This window comes from Hibiscus syriacus, unplaced genomic scaffold, assembly GCF_006381635.1.
Source record: "Hibiscus syriacus cultivar Baekdansim isolate YM2019G1 unplaced genomic scaffold, ASM638163v2 tig00003398_pilon, whole genome shotgun sequence".
NCBI classification, from domain to species: Eukaryota; Viridiplantae; Streptophyta; class Magnoliopsida; order Malvales; family Malvaceae; genus Hibiscus; species Hibiscus syriacus.
Window position 1 is genome coordinate 2,278,474 of NW_024061969.1, and position 18,611 is coordinate 2,297,084.

General features: G+C 38.4%; 1 protein-coding gene across 1 annotated transcript; it reads left to right on the top strand.

Moving 5' to 3' along the window:
- The first annotated feature begins 1,099 nt into the window (after positions 1–1,099).
- LOC120176231 (lysine--tRNA ligase, cytoplasmic-like) lies at positions 1,100–13,880 on the top strand. Its single transcript, XM_039182690.1, has 7 exons — positions 1,100–1,215; positions 1,842–1,902; positions 2,012–2,135; positions 2,282–2,375; positions 2,961–3,046; positions 3,238–3,299; positions 13,674–13,880. Exons 1-7 carry the CDS (start codon positions 1,100–1,102, stop codon positions 13,878–13,880), a joined length of 750 nt encoding a protein of 249 aa, XP_039038621.1.
- The last annotated feature ends 4,731 nt before the right edge of the window (positions 13,881–18,611 follow it).

Sequence of the window (18,611 nt, forward strand, 5' to 3'; positions counted from 1 at the left end):
TCGTTACCAAAATAAAACATTAACAAGAATAATATAATATATAATAATAGGACTAAAACATAAATACTGAAACGTGAGTGTTCAAAATAGAATAAGGTACAAATTCATTAAATGACTGAAAAATGAAGTTACAAAGGCAAGGGGACCCAAACTGCTATTTACCCCTAACCAGAAAACGCGAAAATAGGGTGCAAAACAACACCGTTTTGATCCAAGTGTATAAGTCCCAACCCGAGGCTTTTTCCTCACTTCCCATTTGCCTCAGAAAACACAGAGAGAGAGTTTAAACTCTCTCAACTCTCTCATCGAGGAAGATATAGACCACCACCGCTGGTGGCGCTCACGACGGCCCACGGTGGTCGAAGAGAGACAACCACCCCGAAAACCTTCCTCTCATTACCCTCAACATAGATCCAAAACCATCTCGGTCTAAAAGTGACCCTAATACCCTAGATCTATTGTTTACCTTTCAGAAATACGGTTCCGACGACCTTTAGAATATCTGATGCTTCGAACCAAGGTAAATATCTCTATGTTTTTCTCTCCTCTTTTTTGTATTCGAATATGGTTGGTTATTTGATGATGATTCTTTTCGAAGATTTTTCTTTTTTTCTTTTTGAACCCCGAATGATTCCTCTCCTCTCTCTATGTTTTTCTCTCTCGGATGCTCTCCTCTCCTTCCTCTATTTTTTCTCTTTTCTTTGAGACCCCCGATCTCTCTCTTTTCAATGTTCTCCCCCTTTTTTCTTTGAGTGGTTCCCCTTTTATATATTTTGCTTTTTTTTCCTTTAATATGCTGGTATGATAGATTTGACGCCTCTGTCATAGCCTTATTTCATCGGGATTTCTCTTGATTTGCTTTAATTTTTCTCTTACCGATTTGTTGCTCTTTTGACTGATGGATGCATGTTACTGTGGATGATGAAAATGTTTTGAGAGTACTCGACATCGGCTCGGGAAGTAAACAGCAGAGGCTCACGCGACTCGGGAGTAGGGCAGTGAGGTGCATGCTTCGGCTGGGAGCTGGAAGGCCAAGCGACGACAGTTGTTAATATTTTAGGGCTTGAAATCCTAACCCTTAGGCGATCTGGACCATTAGATGGGTCCAGGTCTAACGGCTAGGATGGTGGCAGCGCATGAGCAGAGAAGAAACCCTAGTGGGTTCGGGTCGGATCCAGAATCCTGGGTCAAGTCTGGATCCGGATTCTGGATCTGGTATTGGGTTGGGCTTTACTGTTGGGTTGTAATCTGGTCTTTTTCTTATGGGATGTTGAGTTGGCCTCAGTTGGGCCTACAAAAATGTAATAAAAAATTGTATTAGTATAATAATAATAATAATAATAATTTTTAAAAACCGGACAAAAACTGGTGTCTACACAAGAAGTGATGGTAACAACTGATGAAGCCATATTTTTACTCAGAAATGAATGATTTATTATACTGGATATGGAAGATTGCAGTATGGTTCTGGGAGGAAATGTTTTGTGAAAAAATTTAGTAGATAAATTTGTAGAAAAGAAAACACATCTCTGCGCTTTTGTTCTCTGTTATGATAGTATGAGGAAGTTAAATGCATCCAATGCAGTGTGTATGTACTGATATATGGATGCATTCAAATGCAGTGTTCTATACACAAAGCAAAACATCTATGGTTGTACATTGTACTGATCACTAAATTGGCATATGCAAAATGAAATCCATAATAATCGTAGAGTTTTAATTAATTTTAAATATTCGAAGTGCATGACCAGTATTATCTTTCTCATTGTGTTATTTGTGATTGCTCAAATCCTATGATTTCATTATGATATCTTGGATAAATAAATTATATTTTTATTCAGGCAACAGCTAAGGAAAAGTCAGAAATCTGCATTCGCTGATGATGAAGATATGGATCATATGGTATCGTTTAATGTTTGCTCTAGTATGCTTTTCACAAATCACAATGCAAAAGTCATAAATATTTTAGTGAGCTCTTGGCAAAATGTTAAACTTAACCTTTTCTTATCAGCAATTCCATGAGAATAGGCTGAAATTTCTTGCAGCTCAAAAGGCAGAAGGAAAAAATCCATATCCTCATAAATTCTTCACATCAATGTCTATAGTCGAATATATAGATGAATATGGAAGCTTAGGCAATGGGGACATATTGAGGATGTTGTAGTGTCTTTGGCTAGTATTTAACGAGGCCCTCCTACTCCCATCATATACGATCCAATGTATCATGGTTGTGTTCATTTATTTATTTTGAAATGACTCTATTGTGTTTATTTTATGCTAGGGCAAATTATGAGCAAAAGAGCATCCAATTCAAAGTTGTTTTTCTACGGCTTGCATGGTGGCAGTGCCAAAGTGCAAGTTATAGCTGATGCGAGGTATATGACCATTTTCATCATAAGATGTGTTTTCTTATTTATGTCCTTCAAATTTCTCTTGTTATGTTAAGGTTTATGGGACATTCAAGGTAATGCGGATTTACTTTATCTTTGATATTATATTTTCTCTGCATTTCACAATCAATTGTAACAAAAAAAAACTTTTTTTTTTGCTTCATCCAGCTAAATAATTAAGCATGGCTTAGATATTCTATATATTCCATTTCATAGCTAAAAAACTATATTTTTGGGTCAGTATCTTGCTAAATAATTGATTTCTTGTGAATACTTTTATTCTATCAAGTCTATGGTTGGAATTTCATTACAATATGATATTTTATTTGCTCTCCTTTATGCACAGAATAATCTTCTATTTCTAAGCTTCTTATATATTTTAATCTGATTCTGCAGCAAATCTATATTTTGGAGGCATTGCCATGGCATCTTGTTGATCTACTTTAGCTTAGATTAGTGATTGTTATGTGCCTTTTTGTTTCTTGCGCTGTTTCCTTTCTTTCCACTGCCCAACTTTGTTCTCATCAATAATCTCTTCCTTTTTTTATACTTTTTCTTCTGTTACTGCAGCAAGTCAGGCTTGGATGAAGCTGAATTCGCTAGATTCCATTCCACTGTGAAGCGTGGTGATATAGTTGGCGTCACTGGATTTCCAGGTTGGAGAAATTATATACATTTCTCCTAAACAATCCTTGTTCCACATCATTCTTTTCATGTTAAACTGAACTATTTTCTAGAAAACTTTGACTCTTGTAGCTCTGTTTCTCACTTTTAAAAACTTGTTCTTTGCTTCTTTTGGACAAAACTAAGAGAGGAGAGTTGAGTATCTTTCCAAAATCGTTTATAGTTTTATCCCATTGTCTCCATATGATGCCAAGGCAAAAAGCAGGCCCTGATGCCAGTGTGAAGGTAAACCAATGTGGTGTAATTGTCTGATTTTTATTAAGACCTTTTGATGAAAACAATGTTTCCTCATTTATTTTCAGAAAACTGATGTATGGGTTTGTAACAACCCGGAATAAAATTTAGAGAAAAAAAAATTTAATTAAGTAATTTGGCAAAATTTTGAGGATTAAATCGAAAGTTTTCAAAATTGTAGGCCATTTTAGAAGTTAAAGGAAATTCAGGGACCAAGCCCTGCATTACTCCTTTTAGTGTCGGCAGAAAATTTCATATAAACATATGAATGGTTTTCTGTTTTCAAAACAGAAAACAATTGTGAAATTCTTCCTCACGCACACAACTTCCAAACTCGATTCCGACGCCGTCCGAATTCCGATCGTTGTTTTGAAACCACCGTTGTGTTCATCATCGAGCGAGGAGCAAAACCTTCAAATTAATTGAAGCGAAACGCGGCCAAACGTCGGGAATTTTCAGTCAAAGTAGCGACGGTTTTGTTAGCTCTATCGCCGAGAAAATCTTAAATTCACCGCTGATCGTTGCTCTGTTTACGACACCTCCCGCACCATCGTGTTCCTTGTGCCGTTCCGAGTTCACCGGTGTCAACCTTGTCCGCCGTAGACGGCGGCGCGTGGGGAGTTGGTGCAGTCAAAGATTCGGCCGATTTGAAATCGAGCTCTCCGCCGTTCAAAAATTTGAACCGATCGTTGTAAGTATCTTGAAATCGCTCAAAATAATTTTTAGAAATTTTTCCGGGATTTTAGGGCCCCGGAGGACGCCTCACGCGCCACACGCGCCGCCGCAGGGCGAGTGGCTGCTGGAAACCGGTTTAACCGGTTCGAACCGGTTTGACCGGTCTGAACCGGTCTGACCGGTCTGACCCAACCCGACCGTTGACCCGACCCGACCCGACCGTTGACCCGACCCGACCGACCGTTGACCCGACCCGACCCGACCGTTGACCGTTGACCGTTGACCGTTGACTTTCTTTGACCAAAACTTAAAATGGCTTTGACGGAGCATTAAACGACCGTTAATCTTTTCCGAGTATACCTATCCTGATAGTTTTCGACGTGCCGAATCCGTTTCCGTGGTCCGTTTTGTCAATTCGAATCCGAAGGTCTCCAAATTTACGGTCAAAGTGGTTGACTTTGACTTTGACCAAGAATTTGAATTTTCGAAAAGTCATACTTTATGTTTTTCGACGCCCTGATTCCGATTCCGTAATCCGTTTGGCCAAATTCAGACTCGAAATACCTCAAATTGATAGTCAAACCCGAAAAATGCGTATATACTTAAGAAGTTTAGCTTTGAACAATTGAATAGGATTTGAGACTGATAAATATTATTGTTTGAAGGTACAAGAGACTCTCCGGATCGTTCGACAGCTCGACCCAGCTCTTCTAGATCAGTTAAACCACGTGTGCCAGTATTCACCCGTTCGAAAATTGTAGCAGAGCGTGGTGAAACCAGCAATCAGTAGATTTGTTATTTGAATCTATTGTCGAGGTGTGTTCCCTACTTGTTATTGAACTGTTTTATTGGTTTTAATACGTGGTACACCGAATTCATTGGCTATTGTTTTATGGATGCACCAATTTAATGTGACAAGTTATGGAATATGGCTGCTATCTAATTTTTGTTTTGAAATAGTATATGATTACTATGTTTTTGGATTTATGGAGTTTATGTCACGGTGCAATTGAATTTTGGAATTGAAATACGATGGAATAGCTCTGATCAAGCTAACTGGGCCTAATGTGACTCTTGAGGGCCCCAAGATGTTTCATTAGGTCGGTTTTCCTTTGCTGTGTGCTTAGGGTAAGCTATATGGACTTATTGACTTGGGCTTAAGGATACAAGCTTCAGAGTCTATCCTTAAGTCGGCTTTCTTTTTGCTATGTGCATAAAGTAAGCTATATGGAAAATAATTTTGGGAACTACTGATGGTGTACCAGAAAAGGGTTTAAACTATGATTTTCAAAAGTTAAACTCTTTTACGAATTTGTGAGATTACTGGACTATGATTTGTACCTATTGTGATTTTATGGAAATGTTGGGACACACTGAGCCTAGCTCACCTTTTGAAAATGTTTTCCCCTTTCAGATACTGTTGGGTAGATACCTTGGTTCGAGCACTTGGAGGATCAACATATCTCTTGAAGTAAATCAGATTGTAATGTTTTTATCTGGCAAGTTTACTTTATTTTGGTGACATGGACCTTATTTTAAAATATCGGATTTTATAATGATAACACTTTTGCTACTACTGCTCGGTTTATTGTGATTTTGAATTTGAAGACATGTTTTAAATTAAATTATTATTTATTTGTACTATATTTACGAGTTGGTTTTTGATAGTATAAATTGTTTATAATTTCATGTTTATATAATGTGATTTTATATTGATGGGATAACGGTTGCGAAAAATGTCTTTAATAATTATAATGTGATCCACTAGACTTAGTCGAAACGCATAGGCCGGGTCTAGGGGTTACATTTATTGGTATCAGAGCTTTTGGTTTTTAACCCTCGGACTGTGTATGAGTCCACATTGAAAATACGGTTTTGAAATATTTTACAAAACGAGTTACTAAGGCCATGTCACAAAGTTATTAAGATTTTAACTATATTTGAGACTCCAAGTGCTTATCTAACCCTAAGTTTTATCTTCTGTAGTAAACTTGAGATCCATCAAAATGAGTGCTAGACGTAGTCGTCGAACTAGCCGTGGATGAGGTCGAGTGGCTAGATTCGCAGATCCGATCGATGAGATACGGGTAGATCCCCCACCTCCGATAGGTGATCATGCTCCTACGACCCCAACGGATCTGCCTCCTGCCGCTGGTATTGGCATGACTACACCGATAATAGGCGACCGATATTGAGTTAGAGTCTACCGGAGTTGCTTTGGATGAGAATTTTGGTAGACAATTTCTGCAGTTAATACAGGGAGCAGTCAGAGCTACTGGTGTTGTATCTGAGGTTCCTATTTCGCAGACTTTGATTGCCAATGGAGTTAGAACTTTTGGGGGACAGATAGGTGGAGCTCCTACTGAAGCTGAGGATTGGCTCCAGGATACAGAGAGACGCATGGATCAGTTGGGTTTGGACTCAATTAAGAGATATCAGGGTGCTGTGGCGATGTTAGATGGCAATGCCGACACTTGGTGGGAGTCAGTGACCAATAGTGTTCCTACCGATCGTTTGACCTGGAATTTCTTTAAGGATCGCTTTCGGAGCCGTTTTCTGGGAGAGCGCTACTTAGCTCAGAGACGACAACAGTTTCAAGACCTGGTTCAGGGAGACATGACTGTTTCTGAATATGAGATCGAGTTCCTGAAATTGCTGAAGTATGGATTCAGTATGGTACCTACAGAGAGAGATCGATGTCGTAAATTTGCCCTTGGACTCAGATACGAGCTGCGTAGGCAAGTTGTAACCCATCAGGATGAGATATTTGATGTGCTGGTGGGCAGAGCCAAAGATGCGGAAGAGGTGGAGTTTTTAGCTTCTGGTAGAGAGCGTGTTGATCAAGATCGATCTAAGAAATTTTCAGGCCCGATGGAGTCATCAGCACAGTCCGGAAAGAGGACTCGTACTTCAGCCCCTCATAGAAGCAATACACGTTTCAGGCCTGCAGCATCCTCACCTTTAGCTGTCAGTCGAGGCGGTTCCTCGTCGTATTATAATGGGCCCCTTTGTGAGTATTGTGATAAACAACACTCAGGAGAGTGTCGTAAGAAGATGGGTCTTTGCTATCAGTGTGGATCTAGTGGTCATTATCGGAGGGATTGTCCTCAGTTAGTTTCGTTTGAGCAGACCACTACCCAAACTCCTGTGCGTTCGCAGACTACAGTACAGACCCCAATTAGAGATCGTAGTCAAGGAAAGACTCGAGGATCAGCGTCCAGGACAGACAGTAGAGCCCGACCTCAGCAAAATAGAGGGCCAACAGCTTCTGAGGCTAGACAACCAGCTTTGGTTTATGCAACTAGACGTCGTGATGACAGAGATGAGCCTGAGGTTATTGCAGGTACATTTACTATTTATTCTACCCCATACTTTGCATTATTGGACAATGGTTCCACTCACTCCTATGTATCGAGCTCAGTATCTCGAAACCTTCAGATTCCGATCGAGAACACTGAAAATACTGTTACAGTTACAAGTCCAGTAGGACAAGCGGTATAGTGAATAAAGTATTCCGACGTTGTCCTCTCGAGGTTCAGGGAGAAATTTTTCTCGCTGATCTTATGGAGCTTCCTTTAGAGGAGTTCGATCTAATTCTTGGAATGGATTGGTTGAATAAACACAAGGTAAAGCTGGATTGCGAATACAAGCGGGCTACTCTGAAGACTTCAGATGGTCGGACTGTTGTGTTAATTGGTGAACGGCGTGGTTATCTCTCCAACATAGTTTCAGTGATGGAAATTGATCGTATGATCCGGAAGGGATATGAGACCTTCATTGCTTGTATTTTGAACACCAAATGTGCATTGTCCACGATCGAGAAGATTTGTACAGTTAGCGAGTTTCCTGATGTTTTTCCGGAGGAGTTGCCTGGGTTACCTCCTGATAGAGAGGTAGAGTTCGAGATTGAGACTTATCCAGGATCTTCACCTATTTCTATGGCACCTTATCGTATGGCTCCAAAGGAACTTAAGGAGTTGAAAGTCCAATTGCAAGAATTATTCGATCGAGGATTTATCCGACATAGTACTTCACCATGGGGAGCTCCAGTTCTATTCGTGAAAAAGAAGGATGGGTCGCTAAGATTATGTATTGACTATCGGAAATTGAACAAGATGACGGTCAAGAATAAATACCCATTACCCAGGATTGATGACTTATTTGATCAATTGCGAGGAGCTACTGTATTCTCTAAGATTGATCTTCGTTCGGGGTATTATCAATTGAAAGTTAAAGGATCTGATGTTGCAAAAACGGCCATTCGCACTAGATATGGTCATTATGAATTTTTAGTGATGCCTTTTGGTTTGACGAACGCTCCTGCAGCTTTATGGATTTGATGAATCGGGTGTTCCGACCATATTTGGATCAATTTGTGGTGGTCTTCATTGACGATATTCTGATATATTCTCGTACTGAGGCAGAGCATGACGAGCATTTGAAGATCGTTCTGCGGACTTTGAGAGAGCATCGTCTATATGCCAAACTAAGTAAGTGTGAGTTTTGGCTTCAAGAAGTGTCATTTCTGGGGCATATTATTTCTGCGCGAGGTGTTCAGGTTGATCCCAGCAAGATAGAGGCCATTATGAATTGGAAACGACCTAAGAACGTATCTGAAATCCGCAGTTTCTTGGGCTTGGCTGGTTATTATCGACGTTTTGTTGAGGGCTTCTCGATCATTGCTTCTCCTTTGACAAAGTTGTTAAGGAAGAATGTGTTGTTTGACTTGGGTGAGGCACAACAGGAGAGCTTTGAGAAATTAAAGGCGGTTTTGACTCAAGCACCTGTGTTGATTCAACCGGAGTCCGGAAAGGATTTTACAGTGTATAGTGATGCTTCACATTCAGGACTTGGTTGTGTTTTAATGCAGGAAAGTAAGGTGGTGGCTTATGCATCCCGTCAGCTGCGGCCGCATGAGAGTAACTATCCTACTCATGATTTAGAGTTGGCAGCAGTAATTTTTGCCTTGAAGATTTGGAGACACTATCTTTATGGAGAGAAGTGTTACATTTTCACAGATCATAAGAGCTTAAAGTATCTTCTGACCCAGAAGGAACTTAATTGAGACAGCGTCGCTGGTTAGAGCTTCTAAAGGATTATGATTGCGTGATTGATTACCACCCTGGTAAAGCTAACATTGTAGCAGATGCTTTGAGTCGAAAGACGGTATCGGAGTTGAGGTCTTTAATGGCCAAGATGAATTTATATGACGATGGCACTTTGTTAGCAGAATTGCAAGTTAAGCCGACCTTGGTTGATGAGATCAAGGCTAAACAGCCCCTTGATAGCTCCTTGTTTTCCATCTTTGAGCAAGTAGAGCAGGGGACAAACTTAGATTACGCAATTGATTATGATGAAGTTTTATGTTTTAAAGGTAGATATTGTGTGCCTGATGATGCTGAATTGAGGCAGACTATCCTTATTGAGGCTCATAGTAGTCCATATGCTATGCACCCCGGAGGAGATAAGATGTACCGGAATTTGAGAGAGAGGTATTATTGGACTGGTATGAAGAAAGACATATCTGACTTTGTGGCTAGGTGTTTGACTTGTCAGCAAGTTAAGGCAGAACATCAACATCCATCAGGTTTGTTACAGCCTATCAAGATTCCTGAATGGAAATGGGAGCGTATTACTATGGATTTTGTTACTGGCTTGCCTATGACTCCTTTGAAAAAAGATTCTGTTTGGGTGATTGTTGACAGACTTACAAAGTCAGCTCACTTCATTTCTGTGCGAGTAAATTATACTTTGGATAAGCTGGCAAGATTGTATATTTCAGAGATTGTCAGATTGCATGGTGTTCCATTGTCTATTATTTCTGATCGAGATCCGAGATTTACTTCGAGATTTTGGAAGGCGTTACATACGGCTTTGGGAACAAGATTGGATTATAGTACATCCTTTCATCCACAAACTGATGGTCAATCTGAGAGAGTAATTCAGATTTTGGAGGATATGTTGCGGGGTTGCGTAATCGATTTTCATGGTAGTTGGGAGAACTTTTTGCTGTTGGCTGAATTTGCTTACAATAACAGTTATCAGACCAGTATTCGTATGGCACCCTATGAAGCACTATATGGGCGTAAATGTCGCACTCCGATCTGTTGGACTGAGTTGCGTGATAGGAAAACGTTGGGACCTGAGTTAGTGCGAGAGACGGAGGACACAGTCAGATTAATCCGTGACCGTCTGAAAGAGGCATTTGATAGGCAGAAATCTTATGCAGATCAAAGAAGGAAGGATATACAGTTTGAAGTGGGAGATCGGGTCTTTTTGAAAGTTTCACCCTGGAAGAAAGTATTAAGATTCGGGCGTAAGGGTAAATTGAGTCCAAGATTTATTGGACCATTTCGTATCTTGAAGAGGGTAGGACCTGTTGCATATCAGCTTGAGTTGCCTTCTGAGCTAAGTCGTATTCATGATGTCTTTCATGTATCAATGTTGAGGAGATACCGTCCAGATCCAGGTCACATTATTCAGGTTGAAGAAGTAGAGCTGAGACCTGATTTGTCATATGAAGAGGAGCCCATTCAGATCTTGGAGAGAGATGAACGAGTTCTTCGGAATAGGCGAATTCCAATGGTCAAAGTTCAATGGAGTAATCGAGGCCCCTCAGAAGCTACTTGGGAGACATTGGAGTCAATGGAGGCTCAGTTTCCTCAACTATTCTCATAAGGTAAATTTCGAGGACGAAATTTCTTGTAGAGGGGGAGAATTGTAACAACCCGGAATAAAATTTAGAGAAAAAAAAATTTAATTAAGTAATTTGGCAAAATTTTGAGGATTAAATCGAAAGTTTTCAAAATTGTAGGCCATTTTAGAAGTTAAAGGAAATTCAGGGACCAAGCCCTGCATTACTCCTTTTAGTGTCGGCAGAAAATTTCATATAAACATATGAATGGTTTTCTGTTTTCAAAACAGAAAACAATTGTGAAATTCTTCCTCACGCACACAACTTCCAAACTCGATTCCGACGCCGTCCGAATTCCGATCGTTGTTTTGAAACCACCGTTGTGTTCATCATCGAGCGAGGAGCAAAACCTTCAAATTAATTGAAGCGAAACGCGGCCAAACGTCGGGAATTTTCAGTCAAAGTAGCGACGGTTTTGTTAGCTCTATCGCCGAGAAAATCTTAAATTCACCGCTGATCGTTGCTCTGTTTACGACACCTCCCGCACCATCGTGTTCCTTGTGCCGTTCCGAGTTCACCGGTGTCAACCTTGTCCGCCGTAGACGGCGGCGCGTGGGGAGTTGGTGCAGTCAAAGATTCGGCCGATTTGAAATCGAGCTCTCCGCCGTTCAAAAATTTGAACCGATCGTTGTAAGTATCTTGAAATCGCTCAAAATAATTTTTAGAAATTTTTCCGGGATTTTTAGGGCCCCGGAGGACGCCTCACGCGCCACACGCGCCGCCGCAGGGCGAGTGGCTGCTGGAAACCGGTTTAACCGGTTCGAACCGGTTTGACCGGTCTGAACCGGTTTGACCGGTCTGACCCAACCCGACCGTTGACCCGACCCGACCCGACCGTTGACCCGACCCGACCCGACCGTTGACCCGACCCGACCCGACCGTTGACCGTTGACCGTTGACCGTTGACTTTCTTTGACCAAAACTTAAAATGGCTTTGACGGAGCATTAAACGACCGTTAATCTTTTCCGAGTATACCTATCCTGATAGTTTTCGACGTGCCGAATCCGTTTCCGTGGTCCGTTTTGTCAAATTCGAATCCGAAGGTCTCCAAATTTACGGTCAAAGTGGTTGACTTTGACTTTGACCAAGAATTTGAATTTTCGAAAAGTCATACTTTATGTTTTTCGACGCCCTGATTCCGATTCCGTAATCCGTTTGGCCAAATTCAGACTCGAAATACCTCAAATTGATAGTCAAACCCGAAAAATGCGTATATACTTAAGAAGTTTAGCTTTGAACAATTGAATAGGATTTGAGACTGATAAATATTATTGTTTGAAGGTACAAGAGACTCTCCGGATCGTTCGACAGCTCGACCCAGCTCTTCTAGATCAGTTAAACCACGTGTGCCAGTATTCACCCGTTCGAAAATTGTAGCAGAGCGTGGTGAAACCAGCAATCAGTAGATTTGTTATTTGAATCTATTGTCGAGGTGTGTTCCCTACTTGTTATTGAACTGTTTTATTGGTTTTAATACGTGGTACACCGAATTCATTGGCTATTGTTTTATGGATGCACCAATTTAATGTGACAAGTTATGGAATATGGCTGCTATCTAATTTTTGTTTTGAAATAGTATATGATTACTATGTTTTTGGATTTATGGAGTTTATGTCACGGTGCAATTGAATTTTGGAATTGAAATACGATGGAATAGCTCTGATCAAGCTAACTGGGCCTAATGTGACTCTTGAGGGCCCCAAGATGTTTCATTAGGTCGGTTTTCCTTTGCTGTGTGCTTAGGGTAAGCTATATGGACTTATTGACTTGGGCTTAAGGATACAAGCTTCAGAGTCTATCCTTAAGTCGGCTTTCTTTTTGCTATGTGCATAAAGTAAGCTATATGGAAAATAATTTTGGGAACTACTGATGGTGTACCAGAAAAGGGTTTAAACTATGATTTTCAAAAAGTTAAACTCTTTTACGAATTTGTGAGATTACTGGACTATGATTTGTACCTATTGTGATTTTATGGAAATGTTGGGACACACTGAGCCTAGCTCACCTTTTGAAAATGTTTTCCCCTTTCAGATACTGTTGGGTAGATACCTTGGTTCGAGCACTTGGAGGATCAACATATCTCTTGAAGTAAATCAGATTGTAATGTTTTTATCTGGCAAGTTTACTTTATTTTGGTGACATGGACCTTATTTTAAAATATCGGATTTTATAATGATAACACTTTTGCTACTACTGCTCGGTTTATTGTGATTTTGAATTTGAAGACATGTTTTAAATTAAATTATTATTTATTTGTACTATATTTACGAGTTGGTTTTTGATAGTATAAATTGTTTATAATTTCATGTTTATATAATGTGATTTTATATTGATGGGATAACGGTTGCGAAAAATGTCTTTAATAATTATAATGTGATCCACTAGACTTAGTCGAAACGCATAGGCCGGGTCTAGGGGGTTACAGGGTTCCCTGGAAGTACCAGGAATCCTGAAACATACATTTTGAAGGGTTAGGTATCATTTCCTTAATCATAAGCACCATGTCAAATCTTTTAGCTGTTTTGGAATCCTTTGCTTAACATGCCAACATGTCTATTGTGCTTGCCTTAACTGCAACAACAATTCAAAACTACAAAAAGAAACTTGTATTTTTCATATGCACACGTTATTGTATTTTTCCAATTGACAATATTTTTTTGGTTCATCCTATTGACTAATATTAGTCAAAAACTGTGTGATGTATTTATGAGGTAGTCATTCTAACCTTTTTGTCAATCTCTCTGAATTCAATTGGTTTACATTGGCTTTTGTTTTTCATGCTAGGAAACTCGATATCACCAACGTTATCTTGATTTGATGTTAAACCTGGAGGTTCGTCAAATATTCCCGATCTAAGATCATTTCTTATGTAAGGAGTTTTCTCGACAATCTTGATTTCCTGGAGGTTAGTCATCTGTCAACGTATCACATTATAAGTTTTCTTTATAATTTTTCTTTTGTGTCGGTTTTGTTAATGTGAGCATCTTATCATTAGGTTGAAACTCCCATGATGAACATGATTGCTGGAGGTGCAGCTGCCCGTCCCTTTGTAACCCATCACAATGAATTAAATATGAGGCTCTATATGCGCATTGCACCTGAGTTATATCTTAAGGAGCTAGTAGTTGGTGGACTTGATCGTGTCTATGAAATTGGAAAACAATTTAGAAATGAGGGCATTGATTTAACTCACAATCCTTAATTCACTACCTGTGAGTTCTGTCGTAACCGGTTTTCGTCCGGGCACGAATTTTTTACTTGGTGGGAAAATTTATGTGAATAAATGGTTTTGAAAATAATTTGGGAGTCGCCATCGGCCTTTTGGGTCAGGTAGGTCGAATACCTAAAAAATATCTTTTAACTGATCTGCGTTTATAACCAAAAATTCTTTCTTTTTAATAATAAAAAGGGATTCGTGGTCGGTTACGTTTAGGGAAGGATTAGCACCCCTACAACGCCCAAAATTGGTACTTTTTAATTATAAATTGTCTCTATTATTAAAAATTCAAAATATATTTAATTTATAATCCTATTATTTCAAAATTATATAAAAAATATTTAAAAAATATCGGAAAAGGACTTCTAGGTGCCTTAAGACAGCTCTTTTCTTTGATATTAATAAATATTAATTTGAATAAAATTAAATAATAATATTTTTTTATAATATTTAATTTTAAAATACCAGAATAGGACATCCAGTTGTATTAAGACTGCCCTTTTCTTCGATATTGAAATATAAATGTTAAAAATAATTTATTTAAAAAAAAATAAATATTTATTTATTATATATATATTTATGACTACATAATAATAATAAAAATATTTAGACAAGTAAAATTAAAATAATAAATACAATTAGAACTATGTATTTAAAAGCAATAAAAGAAATAAAAAAACATTTAAAATAAATAACTAAATTATAGTAAAATTAAAAACCTAATTCATAATTAATCAAAATTACAGGGATTAAACATGCTATTTTCTTATTTTATTAATTTAGTGACGGAAATAAAACTATATAAAATTCAGATTTTAGATTAAAATAAATTAAAAATATAAACTCGGGATTGAAATATTAATTATTAAAATTAAGGGATTAAATATGTTATTTACCCTAAATAGATTATTTTAATATAAAGGACTAAAATAAATAAAATTAAAATTTAAAGATCAAATTAAAAGGATTAAAAACTCGATTTAGTGACTAAAATGTAAAGTTTACAAATTAAAGGGATAGCGGACAGGATTTAACTATTAATAATTACACAAATAGCCCTCCCCAAAACGACGTCGTTTGGGAAGGGCTATTTAATGCCCAAAACGGCCGGCCCTTCGGGCCATCTCTTTCATTTTCCAGTTTTCATTCTCTCTCTACCTGAGAGAATGAACAAAAGCTCTCCCTTCTCTCTAGCTTCCCTCACCGGAGGGAAGCCGGTCACCGGACGGCAACCGTCTGCCGCCGTGACCCTCACCGCCGGCCACCGCATCCGGTGGCCGGAAAATTTTATTTTTACACCATTAGATAGATCGGACCGTCCTAAGGACGGTTCCGGTGCTCTTTTCTCCTAAATGGCTCCTGATCGGAGAGAATCTAAAGAAGTACCTTCGGTTTCCGAAGGTTTTGGTGACGTTTGAAGGGATCCGGTGGCTTCCTCGGTAAGTTCCTTTCTTTTCTTTTCCTTTCTGTTTTGGTTTTTTTGCTGGTTGTGGGATGTTGCTCTTTGTTTTCTATCTCTCTCTGTCTCTGTTGTGGGGCTTCTTCTTTGCAGGTTGGGTGATGGCTTTATAGCCATCACCGGCACTCGTCTCAGACCGGTCCGAAGAGCGAATTTCGGTGAGTCACCGAACTATGTGGAGACTCACCCGCTAGAGTAGCAACATGGGTGACCATCTGGGTCTTCTGGAGCCTTCGACAAGGGGTGATGATGAGGCGCTTCTGGAGGCTTCGATGGGGTGGCATGGCAGCAGAGGCGGCTGGAAGCTGGACCATTGGCTGAGGCGGCTGGAATTTTCAGAAAACCCTAAAAGGGTTAGGGTTTCTCGGTCGGGTTGGGTTTGGGATTCAGGATTTGTAAATGGGTTTCTATTTTGGGCTTGTAATATTAAATAATATATATTAATAATAATAATTATTATTATTATAATTATAATAATAATAATTATAATAATAATAATAACATTAAAATGAAAAAAATGAATATCTTCAGCTGCCCCTCTTTGCTTATTCTTAATAAGAATAGAGCAAAGACGAAAAGATAATAAGTTTTTTTCATTTGACTTCACTTGATTAATATAGAGATGTTGAATAAATTCTTCTCTTTCTTTCAGATGAGTTCTTCTCATTATGAACTTTCCGCTGGGGATGATGTTGAACTCTTTCTTTTTGTGATAGAGTCATTCAAAAGGTTGAATAAGCTCTTCTTATTATGAACTTCTTCTTCTCCTGATGAGTTCTTCTCATTATGAGCTTCTTCTTCCTTCTTCAGATGAGTTCTTCTCATTATGAACTCGAACTGGAAAAGCTAATCCATCAAGTGATGGATTTGAGCAAAAGGTTGAACAAATTCCTCTCATTATGAACTTCTTCTTTCTTCTTCAGATGAGTTCTTCTCATTATGAACTCGAACTGGAAAAGCTAATCCATCAAGTGATAGATTTGAGCAAAAGGTTAAACAAATTCTTCTCATTATGAACTTCTTCTTCCTTCTTCAGATGAGTTCTTCTCATTATGAACTCGAACTGGAAAAGCTAATCCATCAAGTGATAGATTTGAGCAAAAGGTTGAACAAATTCTTCTCATTATGAACTTCTTCTTCCTTCTTCAGATGAGTTCTTCTCATTATGAACTCGAACTGGAAAAGATAATCCATCAAGTGATGGATTTGAGCAAAAGGTTGAACAAATTCCTCTCATTATGAACTTCTTCTTCCTTCTTCAGATGAGTTCTTCTCATTATGAACTCGAACAGGAAAAGCTAATCCATCAAGTGATAGATTTGAGCAAAAGGTTGAACAAATTCTTCTCATTATAACTTCTTCTTCCTTCTTCAGATGAGTTCTTCTCATTATGAACTTGAACTGGAAAAGCTAATCCATCAAGTGATAGATTTGAGCAAAAGGTTGAACAAATTCTTCTCATTATGAACTTCTTCATTCTTCTTCAGATGAGTTCTTCTCATTATGAACTCGAACTGGAAAAGCTAATCCATCAAGTGATAGATTTGAGCAAAAGGTTGAACAAATTCTTCTCATTATGAACTTCTTCATTCTTCTTCAGATGAGTTCTTCTCATTATGAACTCGAACTGGAAAAGCTAATCCATCAAGTGATAGATTTGAGCAAAAGGTTGAACAAATTCTTCTCATTATGAACTTCTTCTTCCTTCTTCAGATGAGTTCTTCTCATTATGAACTCGAACTGGAAAAGATAATCCATCAAGTGATGGATTTGAGCAAAAGGTTGAACAAATTCCTCTCATTATGAACTTCTTCTTCCTTCTTCAGATGAGTTCTTCTCATTATGAACTCGAACTGGAAAAGCTAATCTATCAAGTGATGGATTTAAATCTTTGCTAAAATCTTTGAAATTCCTATCAAAATTCAGCATGGATGAGAATGAATGAAAATGCACCTATTTTTGCAAATGCCTAAATATGATGCATGATTGTTAAGTTATTTGTTTTCAGATTGGTGAACTGAATATTTTTTCAGTTGTAGAAACCCAATAAATCTTTCTTATTCAAATCAGAGAATCTATCATCTTTGACAAATGTAGATATAATGTCACAAAATCTCTTGAGAATAAAACTCAATAGTATAGGCTCCTGAAAAGCTTGCCTGCATGTGACATGTTGATTCTGATAACAACTCATCTGATTATGAAATGACCTTTCAAGATGATTTCACAGATATCGATAGTCCTTTTAATACTGAGAAATTTTGAATTCTGATTCTGATGAGGAGAATAAACTGTTATTCTTGACAAAAATGGGATTCTCAGAGGCTGAAGCTTCAATAGCCATGGAGAGATGTGGTCCAGATTCTCAGAGGCTAAGGCTGCTGACACATTTCTTCCGGTAAAAGATGGGAAGCCATTATGCAATGATCCCAATTACAAGCAAAGACGAAACTTGGGCTATGATTTGTGGAAAAGGAAGAAGCAGAGGAAGCTTGAAAAGAAGCTTCTTAATGAAGACGATCATGCAATTCATCTTTTAATTCAAATGATTGGTTCTATGTTTTATATCAAACCAAATTAGATCAGATAACTCAAAGAACACTTCCAGAAGATGCTATTGGGTCTCCTTCATCTTTCCAAATTCAATAACTCATTTTACCAAACCAGATCAGATAACTCAAAGAACACTTCCAGAAGATGCTATGAGCACATTCATCTTTCAAATTCAATAACTCGTTTTACCAAACCAGATCAGATAAATCAAAGAACACTTCCAGAAGATGCTATGAGCACATTCATCTTTCAAATTCAATAACTGGTTTTACCAAACCAGATCAGATAACTCAAAGAACACTTCCAGAAGATGCTATGAGCACATTCATCTTTCAAATTCATTAACTGGTTTTACCAAACCAGATCAGATAACTCAAAGAACACTTCCAGAAGATGCTATGAGCACATTCATCTTTCCAGCTAATGTTTGGACTAGGATATCACAGTACTTATTAGATGTAAAGCCAGAATTTGTAGATTCGAAGCATTTTCATGATGTTACACTGAAAATAGGCTATATTCATAATCTGCCAATTGAGAACAGATTTTCTCTTTATTCTGCTTCCTCCATGTGCTGATGCCTTTCCATTGACAAAGAAATGATGGCCTTCATGGGATCCAAGAACAAAGTTGAACTGTTTATAAACATGTACAGGAAGTGCCAAATTAACAGAAAGGATCTGTAAGGCTCTTGAAGCTTATGA

What these genes read in the sequence shown, in the direction of transcription:
- LOC120176231 (XM_039182690.1), top strand. Translation starts at nt 1,100, where the DNA reads ATGGGTCCAGGTCTAACGGCTAGGATGGTGGCAGCGCATGAGCAGAGA. An exon ending in ATGAAGATATGGATCATATG is followed by an intron (nt 1,903 to 2,011) that starts GTATCGTTTAAT and finishes TTTTCTTATCAG; the next exon opens with CAATTCCATGAGAATAGGCT. An exon ending in CAAGTTATAGCTGATGCGAG is followed by an intron (nt 2,376 to 2,960) that starts GTATATGACCAT and finishes CTGTTACTGCAG; the next exon opens with CAAGTCAGGCTTGGATGAAG.